Source organism: Crocodylus porosus, unplaced genomic scaffold (assembly GCF_001723895.1).
Source record: "Crocodylus porosus isolate Cpor-Errol unplaced genomic scaffold, CroPor_comp1, whole genome shotgun sequence".
In the NCBI taxonomy this organism is placed as follows: domain Eukaryota; kingdom Metazoa; phylum Chordata; order Crocodylia; family Crocodylidae; genus Crocodylus; species Crocodylus porosus.
The window spans coordinates 1,612,010-1,627,153 of record NW_017728927.1 but is presented as its reverse complement, the minus strand read 5'-3'; the positions used below and the strand labels follow the sequence as shown (position 1 = coordinate 1,627,153).

Here is a 15,144-nt window from a genome sequence, read left to right as displayed (position 1 = left end):
CCTTGGCCACCTTGTACTGGATGGTGAATTCCAGCAGGCGATGGTCTCTGTCGCCCAGGTGGTCGAGCACCTGCAGCCCCCTCACCAGGTCATCACCCATGGCCAGCACCAGGTCCAACAAGGCGTCTCCCCTGGTGGGGCTGTGCACCTCCTGGGTTAGATGGAGGTCCTGGATTTGGGCTAGGAACCTACGTGAATGGTCAGACCTGGCTGACTGCTCTTCCCAACAGATGTCTGGAAAGTTCAGGTCACCCATGATGACCACGTCCTTCGACCTAACTACCTCTGTGAGCTGACTTAAGAATTGCTGGTCTAGCTCTTCCCCTTGGTTGGGTGGTCTGTAGTAGAGCCCTACTGTTAAGTCTTTTTCCCCTCAACTGCCTTGTATTCTAACCCAGAGCACTTCCATGTGCCCCTCCTCTGACTCTGTGCTACCTGGTGAGGATGTGTATTCCTCCTTAACGTCCCTCCTGTACAGCCTATAGCCCTTGATATTCACCACCCAGTCATGCGTTGGGTCCCACCACGTTTCAGTGAGCCTCACTATGTCTGGGTTGCTGTCAGCTAGCAGGAGGGTAAGTTACTCCTGCTTGTTTCCCATACTACGAGCATTTGTGTAGAGGCATTTGAGGCCTCCTGTGGATGAGTGCACTGGCCCCCTAATCACAGCATTGCCCTGGCCCCTGTTGCTTACCTGGGTATGTTCCGCTCATCGGTCTAGGCTGGGCTGTACTTCTGGGTGCTGCTTGGTTTAGCAGTCCAAGACTTTCTCCTCCCTCGTCTTCCCCTTCCCCCAACGAGCCTAATTTAAAGCCCACCGGAGGAGATCTGCCAACCTAGAAGAGAACACACGCTTACCTTTAGGGGAAAGATGGAGCCCATCCCACCCGAGCATGTTTCTCATCATGATGTGATGTGCCCTAGACATATTAAATGTCTAGGGCTCAGAAAAAGAAAAGTAGTGGAAATAAAAATGCCAAATTGAAAGCATGAGAAATCCGCAACAAGACTCTTTCAAGTGACCTCAGGGGGCTCTGGATAGGGTTACCATATATCCCAGTTTAACCAGAACAGTCCTCGATTTTGAAACCCAGTCCCAGCAGGCTCATGAGAATTGTATGAAATGAGAAATGAACATCCTAGAAATGTAGGGGTGCAAGGCACTGTCTGGCAGGGAATCAGAGCGCTGTAGAGTAGCATAGCATGCCAGGGAGGGACCACTGCTGCCCACCTGCCTGGTGTACCATGCCACCACATCCCCACCTCCGCCTGTAGCAGTACTCTTGAAAGGGGGAGGGGAGTGTCCCAGATTTCCCATTCTCCCATGTGGTCACCCGAGCTCTCGTGATCCATCTCAGCTATGCAGCTCACAAATTCATATGCATCAATGTTTAAACCCTTATGTTGTTCTGTAGGATGGAAAGAGACCATCAAACCCAGCTTTCTGGTGGATAAATGGAAGAGGGGGTGAAGAGAGGTGGAGCTTTGAGGAGCTGGGATTCCGATCCAGGAAAGTGGCCAATATGCTCATGGAAGTATGTGGTCTGCAAAAGGGAGACAGACTTATAGTGATTTTGCCCCGGATACCAGAATGGTGGCTGGTACATGTGGCTTGTATACGAACAGGTCAATAAACAAACCTCTTTTATTATATCAATTAATGAACTACTGTACTGTTTTGCCCAGAAACGTTTGGCTAAATTCATTCCTGATCTAAGTTTGAAAATAATTGACTGTGTTTTTAAGTAGAAAAAGATCAAATTAAACATTTCCCCTTAAAAGCTAACATTATTGCTTTTCCAGGAACCATCCTTATACCAGGGACAACTCAATTAACAGCCAGAGACATTTTATATAGACTCCAGGCATCTAAAGCTAAGTGCATCATTACCAGTGACAAAGTGGCACCTGCAGTGGACTCTGTGGCATCTGAGTGCCAGTTTCTGAAAACTAAGTTAATAGTTTCAGAAGGCAGCAGGAATGGATGGGTGAACTTCAATGAACTGTACAAGTGAGTCTGCATTAACACTAGTGTGGTAATAGGACATAAAATGAAGCTTTCTTCTGCCAAATACCTTATATCCATTAGACACAGAGCCTTTGGCAACTTTTTTGGTGGGAGTTTGCAAATCAACTTACGATGCTGGTCCCTTTTCAGGTGGGTCTTCCTATCCTCACTTAATGGGAGTTTTGCACATGCAATAAAAGCAGGGTGTAACCCTTTGTTATTTTGGGGTGAATTTGGTTAAAAGTATCTATAGAGTAATTGCCCGTTACTGACTCCTCCAAACATATCCAGACCTCTTCCTTTTGGAAGCTAAATTGAAAATTGTATGGTAGAATTTCTTGAAATTTGCACTTTCAAATTTTCATTTGATCTAACAAGAATGTTTTTCAAAGTAGTTTGTATTTATATTCCTAAATGAGCCCAAGAAATCCACAAAAGATCTTTTAAAAAAGATGACCTAATATTTATATCTCAGTGAATGTTTGCATTTAATTTAGATCAAGTTTTGAATGGTGGAATAAATCCATCCATCCATCCATCAATCCATTCATTCATTCTTGGTTCCTAAGGAAAATATCCATAATGTCCTCTTGTTCTTCCTCCTTCAGTAGAAGAATATCATTCTGGATGAGAAATTAGATCACAAGGAGCCAAGCCATCTGAAAGAAAAATCATTATTTCCCCATTTATTAAGAAATTCTATCCAACCAACTTTATTTGGGATGTGGAAGAGGGCACTTGCAACACGTAATCCACATTTACATTTTTAGAACCTCAGTAGATTGTAACCGTAACCACTTAATTCACTATTATATTCTGTATTTTGAAGGACACAACCTGCTGACCACATCTGTGTTAAGACAAAGATGCAAGATCCAGTGATGATCTTCTTCACCAGTGGAACCACAGGTTCTCCAAAGATGACAGAACATACCCAGGGCAGTCTTGGTTTCAGACCAGTTATCAGTGAAAGGTATGGATGGTAACTCTGGTGGCTTTTTAAGACAGGGCCAAACTAGAGGTGAATGTGAAGTGTAAAATATGAGCCTGGGTGACCAATGGAACTGAGATACATAATAGGTCCTAGTAAAAAGTGTTAGGCATAAACAAAGTTCAGCTTCAGTCTTGGTCCCACTCTACAACTTTATTTAATTAATAGTTTCTAACCTTTTTTTAGAAGGGCTCTGATGACAGCCAGCACCTGGGAGCACTCTAGCAGCATAATTCCTGTACTTGCCATGCTCTTCGGGGCTGCAGAGGTCCTTAGGACTGAGCCAGGGAAAATGAGCTCCACAGGGTTACCTCTGACCTCAGCCCTTGGGAATTTAACAGATGGCCTCTTCCATAGAACCTATGGCTTCTTCCTCCTCAGTCCTCTCTTCTCTCCTGCCCCACTCTACAAATAATAGAACTCAAAAAAAAGTTTTCCCTTAAACTTTTAGTCTCCATCTCATCCTCTCACCTGTCATCCTATGTTAGTTATTTCTACAAAGAAACTCAGGCTGTAAATGTATTTTAAACCTGAGATGATTAACTAAATAAGTTCGCTACAAGGCAGTCTCCTTATTAATTCCCAGTGTCTATGACTAAGCTTTAGTTAAAATTCTTGCTTTCTATTTCCTTTGTCTATAAAATACAATTTTATCATAATTGCTCTTTCTCTGTCATCTCAGATACTGGCTGGATACAACTCCATCAGATGTAATATGGTGCACAGCAGATACAGGTTGGATAGTGGCTTCACTGGGGTCTGTTTTTGATCCATGGGCATTGGGATCATGTGTCTTTGCACACAGTCTCCCACAGATTGAACCAACAACTATCCTAAGTGTAAGGGCAAATGCATCTTGTAGATTTGTTATGGTTTCCCTATACATGGAATAGAGCACATATCCAGTCCTTAATTAAACACTCAGATTCTGTTAGGTATATGCAATTCATTGTGTTTGAGATGCTGTAGGACTTTCACGTTCATTTTCTAGTGCCTAAATTGAAATCCTTTACCCTACATACTAAGAACCAGTCCTGATTCATTATTTATCTCATCACAGCTGGCCATTACATGAATACAAAATTGCTCTCCAAAAGCAGTATTGACTGCTGTCCTTTTGGCTAAATATGGCCCAGTTGATTTAAAGGCTGCATGAGATAATATCAGTAGTTTAGGTAAATTGGAACAAGAGAGAGAATTCTCTCCATACTGGCCAATGTGAGTTTGGAAGAGCACTGCTCCCCTAAGGAGAGAGGGGATGAGTTTTTCTAAGAGAAGGAAGAATAACACTTTGCACTTTCTTTGAGCTCAATGCACAATGTATTTTTTTCTGATGGTCACATGGTTTGTCTTGTTGTTTTAACCCACTAGACTATCTCCAGATTTCCCATCTCCACTTTCTTTGGTGCTCCAACTTTGTTCCGCATGCTGGTGCAGCATGATCTTTCCAGGTACATTGTTAACTGATTTACCAGCTATATTAACCCAATGAGTTATTAATGTAAGTAAAGTTCCTACTACTTGGCCCAAAATGCTGAGTTTTAGCTGTTCAAGCCACCACTAATGGAAAGACAATAATAGGTAATATGTGAGATTTGTACAGCTTTGTTACAAAACATGAAGACTAAGAGGGTGTAAGGTGGAGTAAAGTAAAGAAAATATGTATGTGAGCCCATAGACATACATCCAGATTCAATAGGCAAGCTTCTGAAAACTGAAAATGCAACCCAATGCTGCTAATACTGCTAGAAATACTAGTAAGGGACATAAGTAAACTTGTACTGTTTGCTGGCTCTGTGCTTCCACAGCTGTGTGGCAGGGAACAGATGAAGGGCCCTGGGCCAAGGGGGCAGTGCTGGACCTTCCTGCTCTCCTGTGGTGCCAGCCAAGCACCAGGCTTAATTCATTTGAAAACCAACTGTGTGCAAACACTGGTGCAACGTTCCAAAGCTTAATTTGCTTGAAAACCTAGTGTATGCAAAGACTGATGTGATGTTCCAAAATAAACAAGTTTAAATTTTATAAACCTATTTAATTTAATGAGGATTAAATCCCATGGTGTGTACAGGTGCCCTCAATTACCAATGGGTTTCATTTCTCATATCTTAGAAATGTACTTTTATCATGGAACGGTAATGTGAGTGTAACTAAGTGTGTGTGTGTGCGCTTGCCTCAGGAGCCCAACTTACCAACCCCACACCAATTTTATCTTGCTTTCTCACATTCTAAATAGTTGCTACTTGTGCTACCAAGCATTTCTTCTCCTCCATTGCCTTGTAAATTATATCAGCTTGATCTAAAACTAATTTAGGGTCTGAACATATTTGCAACAGTATAATCAGCATTACATCAGTGAAAAAACTGTCAGACAATGAAACTCCACAAACTAGAGTACATCACTCAATAATGGAGAATTATTCCTAAAAAAAATCAATGTACAAAATCAAGGTGTTCAACCATCTGTCCATGTCTTTTTGTTAAAGTTATGTCTCCTCTGAATTTGACTGTTGCTGAGGTTCTGCAGGCCGTGAACCCAATTCAGCAAAGTGTTAAATGTTTAACTGTGTACTTTTGCGTAATCCAATCTGTGTTCCACAAAGCCATTCTTTAACTTTAGGTGCATGCTTAAATCCCATTAATTTCACTGAGACTTCTGATGTTCACAAAACTTAGCAGAGGCATACACCCTTCCATTGTTAGGACCAACATGATGAAAATTTCTTCCTTTGATTTCTATACTCCAGCATTGTATGTTAATGCTTGCAAGATATGTAATTGCTGTGCTTATCACCAGTGACCACAGGAAGCTAATCCCTGTCCCCTTTGCTTCCATGGCTTTTAAGTGACTCTTATGTTTTTCAAATACCTGTTAAGTTACAAGTTCATGAGTCTGACGCACTGTCTGAGTGGGGGGGAGCCACTCAACCCAGAAGTGATGGAACAGTGGAAAAGCAAGACGGGTCTGAATATCCATGAAATATACGGACAGACAGAAACAGTACGTTTAAACCAGTTAATAGCTGGTTAACTACTTCTGATTTTTTTAATTGCTCTCCTATGCTTTGTCAAAAAATGATCTGTTCTTTCATGATATATCTTTTAAAATGCAGTAATCTCTATAAGCTGATGATTGAAAAACAACCAGCCTTCTTGGAGTACCTGTGAAAAAGGCTGAGTTCTTTGTGCTTTAATGTTTCCTTAAGTATCACCTAACAGAAAATGATAGGCAAGAAAATCTGTCTTGTGTTAAGGCACAGGACTGGCTATCTGGATACCTGGATTCTTTTATAAGTTATATCACAAATGTTTTATATGACCTTCCATATATGTCTTGCTCCACATTTCCGAGTTGTAAAATTCTTCCCTTATCAACAGGTGTTTTGCCTGCCTCTGGAATTGAATTGGAAAATCCATTTAAGGCCTGATCCAAAGCGAGTTTTTACATAATGAACTTGACTTTAGGAGTTTGTTTATTTGCTTGTTTGTTTTTAACAGGGAGTAATCTGTTCAGTTTCCAAAGGGATGAAGATTAAAGCTGGATCAATGGGAAAGGCAGCACCCCCTTTTGATGTTCAGGTTTGTTAAGATAATTTACTGCCTTCTGTCAGTTTAAGTTATAGGATACTCTTGTCATTGATATTGTTTCTGGACTGAAATATCTGTTCTTATTCTAGATCATAGATGAAAATGCTCATGTTCTGCCTCCAGGACAAGAAGGAGAAATTGCCATCAGAATCAAACCCACAAGGCCACTTGGGCTTTTCTCTAAATATATAGTAAGGAATCCATTTTTTCCCCATAGCTTTATCATTCCACAGCTGACACAAAGGTGCCACAATTTCCTCAGCTTTTGTGTCTGCTCTGCATCGTGTACTGTACTAAGAGTCTGTCCAGTTAAAAAGAACCTGAAAGGTCTCTACAAATTAGAGACTGAAATCAAGTTAAAAAATCATTTTAAAACTGGGATTTCAAATCTACAATGAGGAACCTTCTGATGTTATCTACACTAGATGTAGTGTGCATTAGTTGAGTCATAATAAATCTCCGTTCTGATATAAATCTACAGGTCAAACCAGAGAATCGACAAGTCTGAGATAAAGGTGTATGAATAACTGACTGTTGTTTCCTTTGGGGTCAAAACAAAAATGTTACACCATTTTGGGTGCATCTACATGAGACGTTTACTGTGAAGCTTCCTAACACGTGCATCCCTATTAGGCCACAGTGAACTAATAAACTCCACCACAGGTTACTGTTTGTAAATACAAGTACTATCCAGCGGCAGAAATTTTAGTGCACAGCAATGCACGTGTAGACGCTGACAGGGCTCTCTAGGGCATGAGGGTGCTTCAGTGTAGGGGCTGCCTGCTGGCTAGCCCCGTGCTAAAGCACACTCGTGCCCCAGTCAGTCCGTCCACAGCACACTGAGCCCCAGGGAGGGAGCAGCCACAGGCTGGCAGGCTGATACCTGGGGCCCCCTGCCAGCTGGAGCTGCTCCTGCTTGGCTCAACATGCTGTTTATTGCTCCCTCGCATGTTCAAACAGCACGCCCGGGAGCAATAAACTCCAGCACTATACGTGGCGGCGTTTATAGCTGTACGTTAATGGCGTGTGTCAACATCCCCTTTGAAAAGTAAAAAACAAATCTTTTGGGGTTAAAAAACATGTTTTGTCTCAAATTTGAGCTTTTAATTAAAAAAATAAATAAAACTGAAGGCTATTTCTCAATGGCCGTGTCTATACAAGATGTGGACTGCTAAGTCATTACTACACAGTCATTTAGTACTTGTACAGAAAACCCTTGCTATTCGCGGGTTCGGCATTCGCAGTTTCAAATATTCGTGAATGCTGAACCCACATCTTAAATGCACTTAAAGGAGCTCCTTGGGAGCTCCGCGCTTGCCACTGCTGGGCTCCCACCACTGCCGCCATGCTCCTGCTGCTACCAGAGCAGGTGGGCCCCACCCCGCCCCCCAGCTGCCGGGGCACGGCATTTATGAACGTAGACAGCGTTCATGAATGCAGTGCCTTAGTCACGGGTTTTGCCACCTGCAGGGAATACAAGAACGTATCCCCCGCAAATGGCAAAGGTTGCCTGTATAAACAAGTACTAAATAACTGCAGTAACCGCATTACTGCGCAGTAGTGCTGACGAGTGGCATTTTTGTGATGCTGACTGTGCAGTAGCCCAAGACTACTAGTAGCATTGTGTCATGGTTTCTATCATGTGACACTACTGCTCAATAGTCACGGGCTCCTGAGCAGAGTCACGTGTAGAAACACCCACTGAAAAGTAATTTTCAATGAAAGGGCAAAAACATTTCAACCATTTTAATACTGCATGCACAATCACAATATCTACAGTAAAAATGCCATTGAGATTTTTAACTGCGTTTTGTGAAATGTTATCAGGACAACCCAGAGAAAACTGCTGCAGCAGAACGTGGGAGTTTTTACGTCACCGGGGACAGAGGAACTATGGATAAAGATGGATATTTTTGGTTTATTGGAAGAGGGGATGATGTCATCATTTCTTCAGGGTTGGTTTTTTTTTCCTGAGTGTGCAAGTTTCCTTTCTAATTCTGTCAAACTATAATGGAAGAAATCATGATGAGTTTCTTAAGGGATGGAGGTTTACTTAAAAAACCGCTCTCTTCAGATTGACGTAATCATTTCATTCTGGCAGGAGGGTTCTCTGGATAGACCCTTGGACAGGGAATCTGAGTTCTAGTCTCAACTCTCCTGCTCACTTGCATTGTTCCCTCCCTGTTCTTTCTCCTGTCTATTTAAGTTTTGAGCTCCTCCAGCTGGGAACTCTCTCTTTCAATAAAAGTAGTGTAAAATCCTAACCAAAAAGTCATTTCAAATAGAAAACATGAGACTTTTTGTTGTAAATATATTGAAACAAGATGTTTTGAGACTGTACAGCATATAGCATAACATGGCTCTTATATCCAGAGGAGTCATTAGACAGCTGTAACAGAGATTGTAAGATAAAAAGCAGTGCTAGTTAAAAGTCATTTTAGTGTCAGGTTAGTTTCCAAGCGTATAACATTAAACACTTAATTTTCCTCGCCTAGGTATCGGATTGGACCATTCGAAGTTGAAAGTGCACTAATAGAGCACCCAGCAGTGGCAGAATCAGCTGTTGTCAGCAGCCCGGATCCCCTCAGAGGAGAGGTAATGAGGTTCAAAACAGCAGGAGAAATCCACATCTATAGCAACTGCAATTGATTGTAAAAAAATGCAGCTATCATGAATATTGCATCAAAGAGAGTGTTCCTTTACTGAGGACATCCCTTTAATCTTATTTTTAATCCTTTCCCAGACCCGCTCCCAGAGGGTAACATCTGGCATCCCCTCAACAGACTTTCATGCTCTTAAGTCCTCATTCATATGCACAAATTGTACTGCTCTTACTAGATTAGTGTGGTCGAAATAGTACAACCCCTTTCATGTGGGCACAGTGCTTATACTGCCATAGCTGTTCTTGTATAGAGAAGGACATAAGGTGTCAATGGCAATGCAGCTGTGCCTGCAGAAGGGGGTAATACTGGTACAATAATAATGCACAGTTATACCAATACAGAAACTGGGTGTAGCCCAAGCCAAAGGACACCTTGCAAACACCCTAACAGTAGGGGTGCTGCAAAGCTGTACCACCATTTGGAGAGCTCTGAGGTCTCTGTGGTTTGGAGAGACATGAAACCTCCCAAAGCTTCTAGAAAGTAAAGCCTCTGATACTCCTTTTCATGGAGTACAGCATGTTCTTCTCCTTGGACAGTGTGTGCAATGTGAGGGAGACCCTTTGAAACAGGGACAGCACCATCCAGGAGCAGCCATTGTGATCATGAAAACCTTTGTTCACTGAACCCTTCTGAATCCTTCACTGCAGTGAGAGGCAAAGGAGACATGCCTTGCTCCTCCTGCCACCTTATCCACCAGTAGAAAAGGTGGACACAAGCTGGAACTCCATTTCAGAAATGTCTGAGTTTCTCCATGCCACTGTCAATGCATGTCCTGGCAAGGAGCATCTACACAAGGCATTTACTGTGTGGTAGCCTAATAATACTACACAGTAGCATGCCGGTCAAAAACCATGCTAATAAACTACTGCACAGTGTTATTAGGCTACAGTACAGTAACCATCACAAAAAAAATCATGCACCAGCGCTACTGCACAGTAACTGTAGTTACTGCACATTTAGTTAGTACTTTCTTAAGGAATGTGTAAATGTGCCCATAGTGACACTGCTGATTGGGAACATAAATGTAACAAAACCTTAACTGATGATCAGTTCTGTTCTACTTTTTTTTTTTTTTTTACCTTGTAGGTAGTGAAAGCTTTTGTGGTCTTGTCACCAGCATTTACATCATGTGATTTGGAAAACTTAACCCTTGAGTTGCAGGAGCATGTCAAGAAAGTAACTGCTCCATACAAATATCCCAGAAAGGCAAGTAGTCCTAAGTAATAACTTACATACCAGGGCCCCCTCTCCTACTAAAAGCCTGCTGAAATTTCCCTGAAAATTCCTTAGCAACCCAAAGACTTCTTCCCTCAAAAAATATAGAGAGGCCACTGAGGGAAACTTTTTCCTAAATCTCATTTACTTTAGAGTCTTCTTGTTTGGGGTTTATTTTTTTGTTTTTTGTTTTTAATAAAACTTTGCACAAATGTATATTTGTACCTTTAAAAATATTCTTTGGTCCAGTGAAATGTTCTTGCTAGATCCTTGCTGGGTGCATCTATACAAAACACTTCACTGCAAAGTAGAGCTAATTACTGTGCAGTAAGCATCTGCGTCTACATGTGCAGATGCTTACTGCACAGTAATTGGCTCTAATCATGAGTAAATTTGCTACCTGAAAATGCAAGTAGCAAATTTATTTGTGATTAGTGACTGTGCAGTAGCACACGTGGAGACACCAGACCAGGAACAAATGTGCTCCAGGTCAACTGGGCAGCCACAGGCAGGAGATTGCTCCAGCAGCAGAGTGGGGGTGTTGGCCCAGCAGCAGAGAGCTCCCAGCCCTTGCTCCACAGTCACAGGACCCAGGGTGGGAGATCCTTATAAGGTTAAAGGGGTAAGGATAAAGATCTCCCAGCCCAGGTCCAATGACCATGGGACTTCAGCTGGGAGAAAACGATCTCCCAGTGCTGGTCCTGTGACTGTGGAGCTGGTGCTGGGAGATAACTGTGGGGCTTGGGCTAGGAGATAAGGATTTAAGGATTTAAGATAAGGATTTCCCAGCACTGGCCCTACAACCATGGAGCTGGCACTGAGAGATAAGGATCTCCCAGCCCAGGACCCATGATCACAGAGCAGCGACTGGGAGCTCCCTGCTGCTGGGGCTGGGGGATATTGTCCCTGCCCAGGCTTCAGTGGAGGAGCCCATGCCAGCAGCAGGCAGCTCCCAGGGGCAGGGAGCAATGTCCCAGCCCCCACCAGAAGAGAGCTGTCTCCTGGCCCCTTGGCTAGCACCCAGGGGAGCCTAGCGCTCCCCCTGGCTGCTGCAGGGGCCAGTTGCAGGGCTGTAGGGAATGGGAGCAGTCTGCTGCTAGTAGCAACAAATCTGCTCCTGCGTCCCTGCGTGTGATACGTGCCTGGGAGAGTTTACTCTTGAGTAGTTTACTTGAGGGTAAACTGCTCCCAGATTATCTGTATGTGTAGATATGCCCTATTGTATCTTAAACCCAGAGCAAAATCTTGAACTTAGATTTTATCTTTTATTAACTCAAGCATTGGAGGATGTTTGCCTGATTGTAGTAAACCAGTTAAAGACAACTCCATGAGTTAAAGGCAACCTACCTCAAGTTTTTCACAAGACCTTGAGTGTCTTGGTAAAAGGTATTAACACTCCTTTAGTTAGTGCCTGATCTTGGGAGTTTTTAGGCAAAGTGTCCTCTACTACTTCCACATGTGGCAGAGCTACTGTTTGCAAAAATTAAAATAGGGGAGGGCATACTAACTTGTTTTGTGTTTTTTATTAGATGGAATTTGTCAAGCAGCTGCCAAAGACAGTCACTGGGAAAATCAAGAGGAATGAATTAAGAAATAAAGAGTGGAGACGGATGTAATGTCGGTGTGGAGTGTAATGCAGCTTCTCTCATTCAATTGACACAAGCAAGCCTCTCTGTTACAATTTCTATTTTTTTAATAAGTTTTTCTGATGTTATGAGCAATGAAGATTACAGAACCCGACATGCAAGGTTCAGGCCTGGTTGCTTACAGGTATCCCGCCCTGTGGTTTTATTACACTGAAGCCCTATAAGGAGAGGGAACAGCTGCAAAGTTCTGTTCTAGAGCCAGTCTTCCCACAATTTATCTGGTTCAAATCCAGGATTTGGCTTTGCCTGTTTTGATTCTGGACAGTAGGGACTGATAGCGAAATCATTGTTAATATTTGCTGCCTGCTTCCAGGTAGCAGAAAAGGAGATGTACTTTAGAAGACAACATGTTTTACCTTATCCTTATAAACTGACATTACAGTGGAGCATTTGTGTCATCCTACTCTCATTCCCTGAAACTGGAATGGTCTTACTCTGCTGGCACCAATATATCATCATCCTTAATGTTTATGTAGCTGCTGAGTCAAGCCACCTGATCCAGCTGTTCCAACAATTACCCAACACAGAGGCCATGTCTACATGAGACACTACTGCATAGTCATTACTGTGCAGTCATTTAGTACTTGTATGAACAAGTACTAAACAACTGTGCAGTAACATCGCTTCATGACACTGACTGCACAGTAACCCAAGACTACTACACAGTAGCATCACATCATGCTTTCTGCCATGTGACACTACTGTGCAGTAGTCATGGGAACAATCACATTCTCTTGTAGAGACAATCAGACCCCCTCCTTAACCCCTATGATTTGCCTCCCCTGCATGCCTGTGTCTGCCCGCTTCCATCTGTCCCTCCCACACCATGCTCCTGGCCCACACACACTTACCTGGGAGATCCTTACAAACTCCTTGTACCTGAGTGGCTATGGCTCCAGCTCCAATTAATTACTGGCCACAGGCCTCTATAAAGGGGTTTTAGTGTGCAGGATGTTACAGTAGCATGTGCTATATGCCAAGTCCCAAGCATGTTGTACCAGTCCTTAACTCTGTCACCAGCTATTTTATTCGGACCACTCAAGAAGTGTAATTTCCTAGCACATGACTTTCATTAATTCACACAATGTCTCTGGCAATCAGCTGTCCTCATCTGCTTGTTAAATAGCAAGACATTGTGGAGGGACACTAGCTTCTCTGGAGCTGAAAGAAAAGCTTCTGCAGGTGTGTCTCTCTCACCCAGGAGTGTCACTTTGATTGTGATCATGAAAAGAGATTTGGAACTTGACTATTTCAACCAATGAGAAATAAACATTTGCTGAGACTAAACACTTTTCTATGCAAATTAAATAAAGTTTCGTACTGAAAAGAATGACAAAAATGTAATAAAGTGTTTACTTTCTACCTCTTTATGGCAGTGCCTTGATTTTCAAATGTATTTCAGTATCTCAGATGCTGTTCAGTCATCCGGATCTGAAGGATTTTCGGTCAAACATATTATTCCTCTAAAATAGCCACACTTCGCCCAGCCCCCCCAGGAAGAGAGAAAAGTAGGAGGGGGTACTCACCAGTCTGCCTCCAGTAGGGCAGGGCCCCCCAAATCCCGGGCAGGGCCCCCACCCACCCGAGAACAGCTTTCCCCGACAGCAGGCCCACTGCGCATGCGCGCAGTTTAAAAGGGCCTGCCAAACAGCAAAAAAGCCCGGTTAGCCTCCGGAGTGGTGAGAAACACGTGGATGAAAGCCTGCCGTGCTCCCGCTCCCCCGAAGCCCCCCAGACACCTCAGACCCCGCCCCCTGCCGACCCCCAGCACAGCCGGAAGCTGTGAGTGGGAGGAGGTGGCTGCGTGGAGCCCGGCTGGGTCAAGCCCCCGCCCAGGCCCCTACTTCACCCAGCCCCCCAGGGAGCCACGCGGCCAGAGCCACGTGACCAGGCTGTGCAAACAGGCGCGCTTGTCTGCCGGCACATGAGTTAGCACGGAGTTCACACAGGAGGGCGCACAGGAGGGCCCGAGACCCTGCCTGCAATCCCCACAGGGTAGTCAGTCCCAGCCATAGCCAGCCTACCAGAGGCATGACATGGATGGGCACACGCTGCACCCCGAGGGTCCCCTCGGGCTCTGCAACCCCCACCCCCCCGGGCACCTCAGAGACGGCCACCCAGATGGAGCCCAGGGTCCCGGGCTCCACACAGATGTAGCCCCTGGCTCTTGGCTGCGGGGGCTGCCTGTCCCTTTTTCAGGCTCTGGGGCCCGGGAGCATGGCCACCTCCCTGTGTGGGGTCTGCTCCCTTTTGGGGTCTCTGGCACGCCGGTTGGAGGAGCTCCAGGCCACAGTCCAGAGACTACATGCCATCAGGGACTGTGAGCAGGAGACTGTCTCCTACTGCCAGGCCCTTCTCCCCCGGGAGCAGGAGGGTAGAGCACCGTCTTCCTCCAGGACAAAGGAGGACTCTGGGACCTCCCACTCTGTCCAGTCTGTCCAGTCAGGGGCATGGACCAAGGTGGTCAAGGGCCCTAAGGCCTGCTGCACAAAGGCCCCTGCCCCGCCGGAGCTTAGCAATAGGTACGCACCTCTTGCTGCTCCAGCAGAGCCTGCTCAGTTGCCGGCTCCCACAGGCAACCCAGGCTCACCTGCAGCTACTGGCCCCGCTCTCCCCAAGACAAAGCGAAAGGTGTTTGTAGTGGGAGACTCCATCCTGCAGGGGACTGAGGGGGCAATCTGCTGCTCCAACCCCTTAGCCTGGGAGGTCTGCTGCTTCCTGGGTGCCCGCATCTGAGACATTGCAAAGAAGAGCCCAAAGCAGACCACTATCCTATGCTCCTTATTCACGTGGGCACCAATGACACAGCTCGGAGCACCCCCAGCCAGGTCATGAGGTGCTACAGGGATTTGGGAGCGGGGCTTAAGGGTCTGGGAGCTCAGGTGGTGTTCTCGTTGATCCTCCCAGTCTCAGGCTATGGGCTGAGGAGGGAGAGGAGGATCCCCCAACCAAAGACTGCAGCGCTGGTGTCATCGGGAAGGCTTTGGCTTCCATGACCACAGCCCGCTCTTTGGCAAGAGAGGCAGCAAGCTGCTG

The 15,144-nt window shown here is 44.8% G+C and overlaps 1 protein-coding gene and 3 long non-coding RNA genes across 10 annotated transcripts in view; 1 reads left to right on the top strand and 3 right to left on the bottom strand.

Moving 5' to 3' along the window:
- LOC109314881 overlaps positions 1-1,265 on the bottom strand; it is a 2,042-nt gene extending 777 nt beyond the window's left edge. The window contains exon 1 of the long non-coding RNA XR_002102379.1: positions 927-1,265. This is a non-coding gene — a long non-coding RNA (uncharacterized LOC109314881). The remainder of the gene's footprint in view (positions 1-926) is intronic.
- LOC109314851 (acyl-coenzyme A synthetase ACSM4, mitochondrial-like) overlaps positions 1-12,213 on the top strand; it is a 49,814-nt gene extending 37,601 nt beyond the window's left edge. For 3 of the 7 annotated variants that reach the window (XM_019542195.1, XM_019542196.1, XM_019542197.1), the window contains exons 3-14: positions 1,416-1,626; positions 1,804-2,011; positions 2,838-2,981; positions 3,682-3,838; positions 4,371-4,450; positions 5,874-5,997; positions 6,495-6,575; positions 6,674-6,775; positions 8,412-8,539; positions 9,080-9,179; positions 10,334-10,453; positions 11,992-12,213. In XM_019542195.1, the coding sequence (XP_019397740.1) occupies positions 1,416-1,626; positions 1,804-2,011; positions 2,838-2,981; positions 3,682-3,838; positions 4,371-4,450; positions 5,874-5,997; positions 6,495-6,575; positions 6,674-6,775; positions 8,412-8,539; positions 9,080-9,179; positions 10,334-10,453; positions 11,992-12,078 (1,542 nt within the window). In that variant the 3' untranslated portion in view covers positions 12,079-12,213. The remainder of the gene's footprint in view (positions 1-1,415; positions 1,627-1,803; positions 2,012-2,837; positions 2,982-3,681; positions 3,839-4,370; positions 4,451-5,873; positions 5,998-6,494; positions 6,576-6,673; positions 6,776-8,411; positions 8,540-9,079; positions 9,180-10,333; positions 10,454-11,991) is intronic. The other 4 variants (XM_019542199.1, XM_019542201.1, XM_019542198.1 and 1 more) reach the window with 2 other exon arrangements.
- Positions 2,018-15,144, bottom strand: part of LOC109314880 — a 20,637-nt gene continuing 7,510 nt past the window's right edge. The window contains exon 3 of the long non-coding RNA XR_002102378.1: positions 2,018-2,667. This is a non-coding gene — a long non-coding RNA (uncharacterized LOC109314880). The remainder of the gene's footprint in view (positions 2,668-15,144) is intronic.
- Positions 12,158-13,431, bottom strand: LOC109314878. The gene is made up of 2 exons (XR_002102377.1): positions 12,853-13,431; positions 12,158-12,644 (listed from the first exon to the last, which is right to left on the bottom strand). It is a non-coding gene; the product is annotated as an uncharacterized LOC109314878 (long non-coding RNA).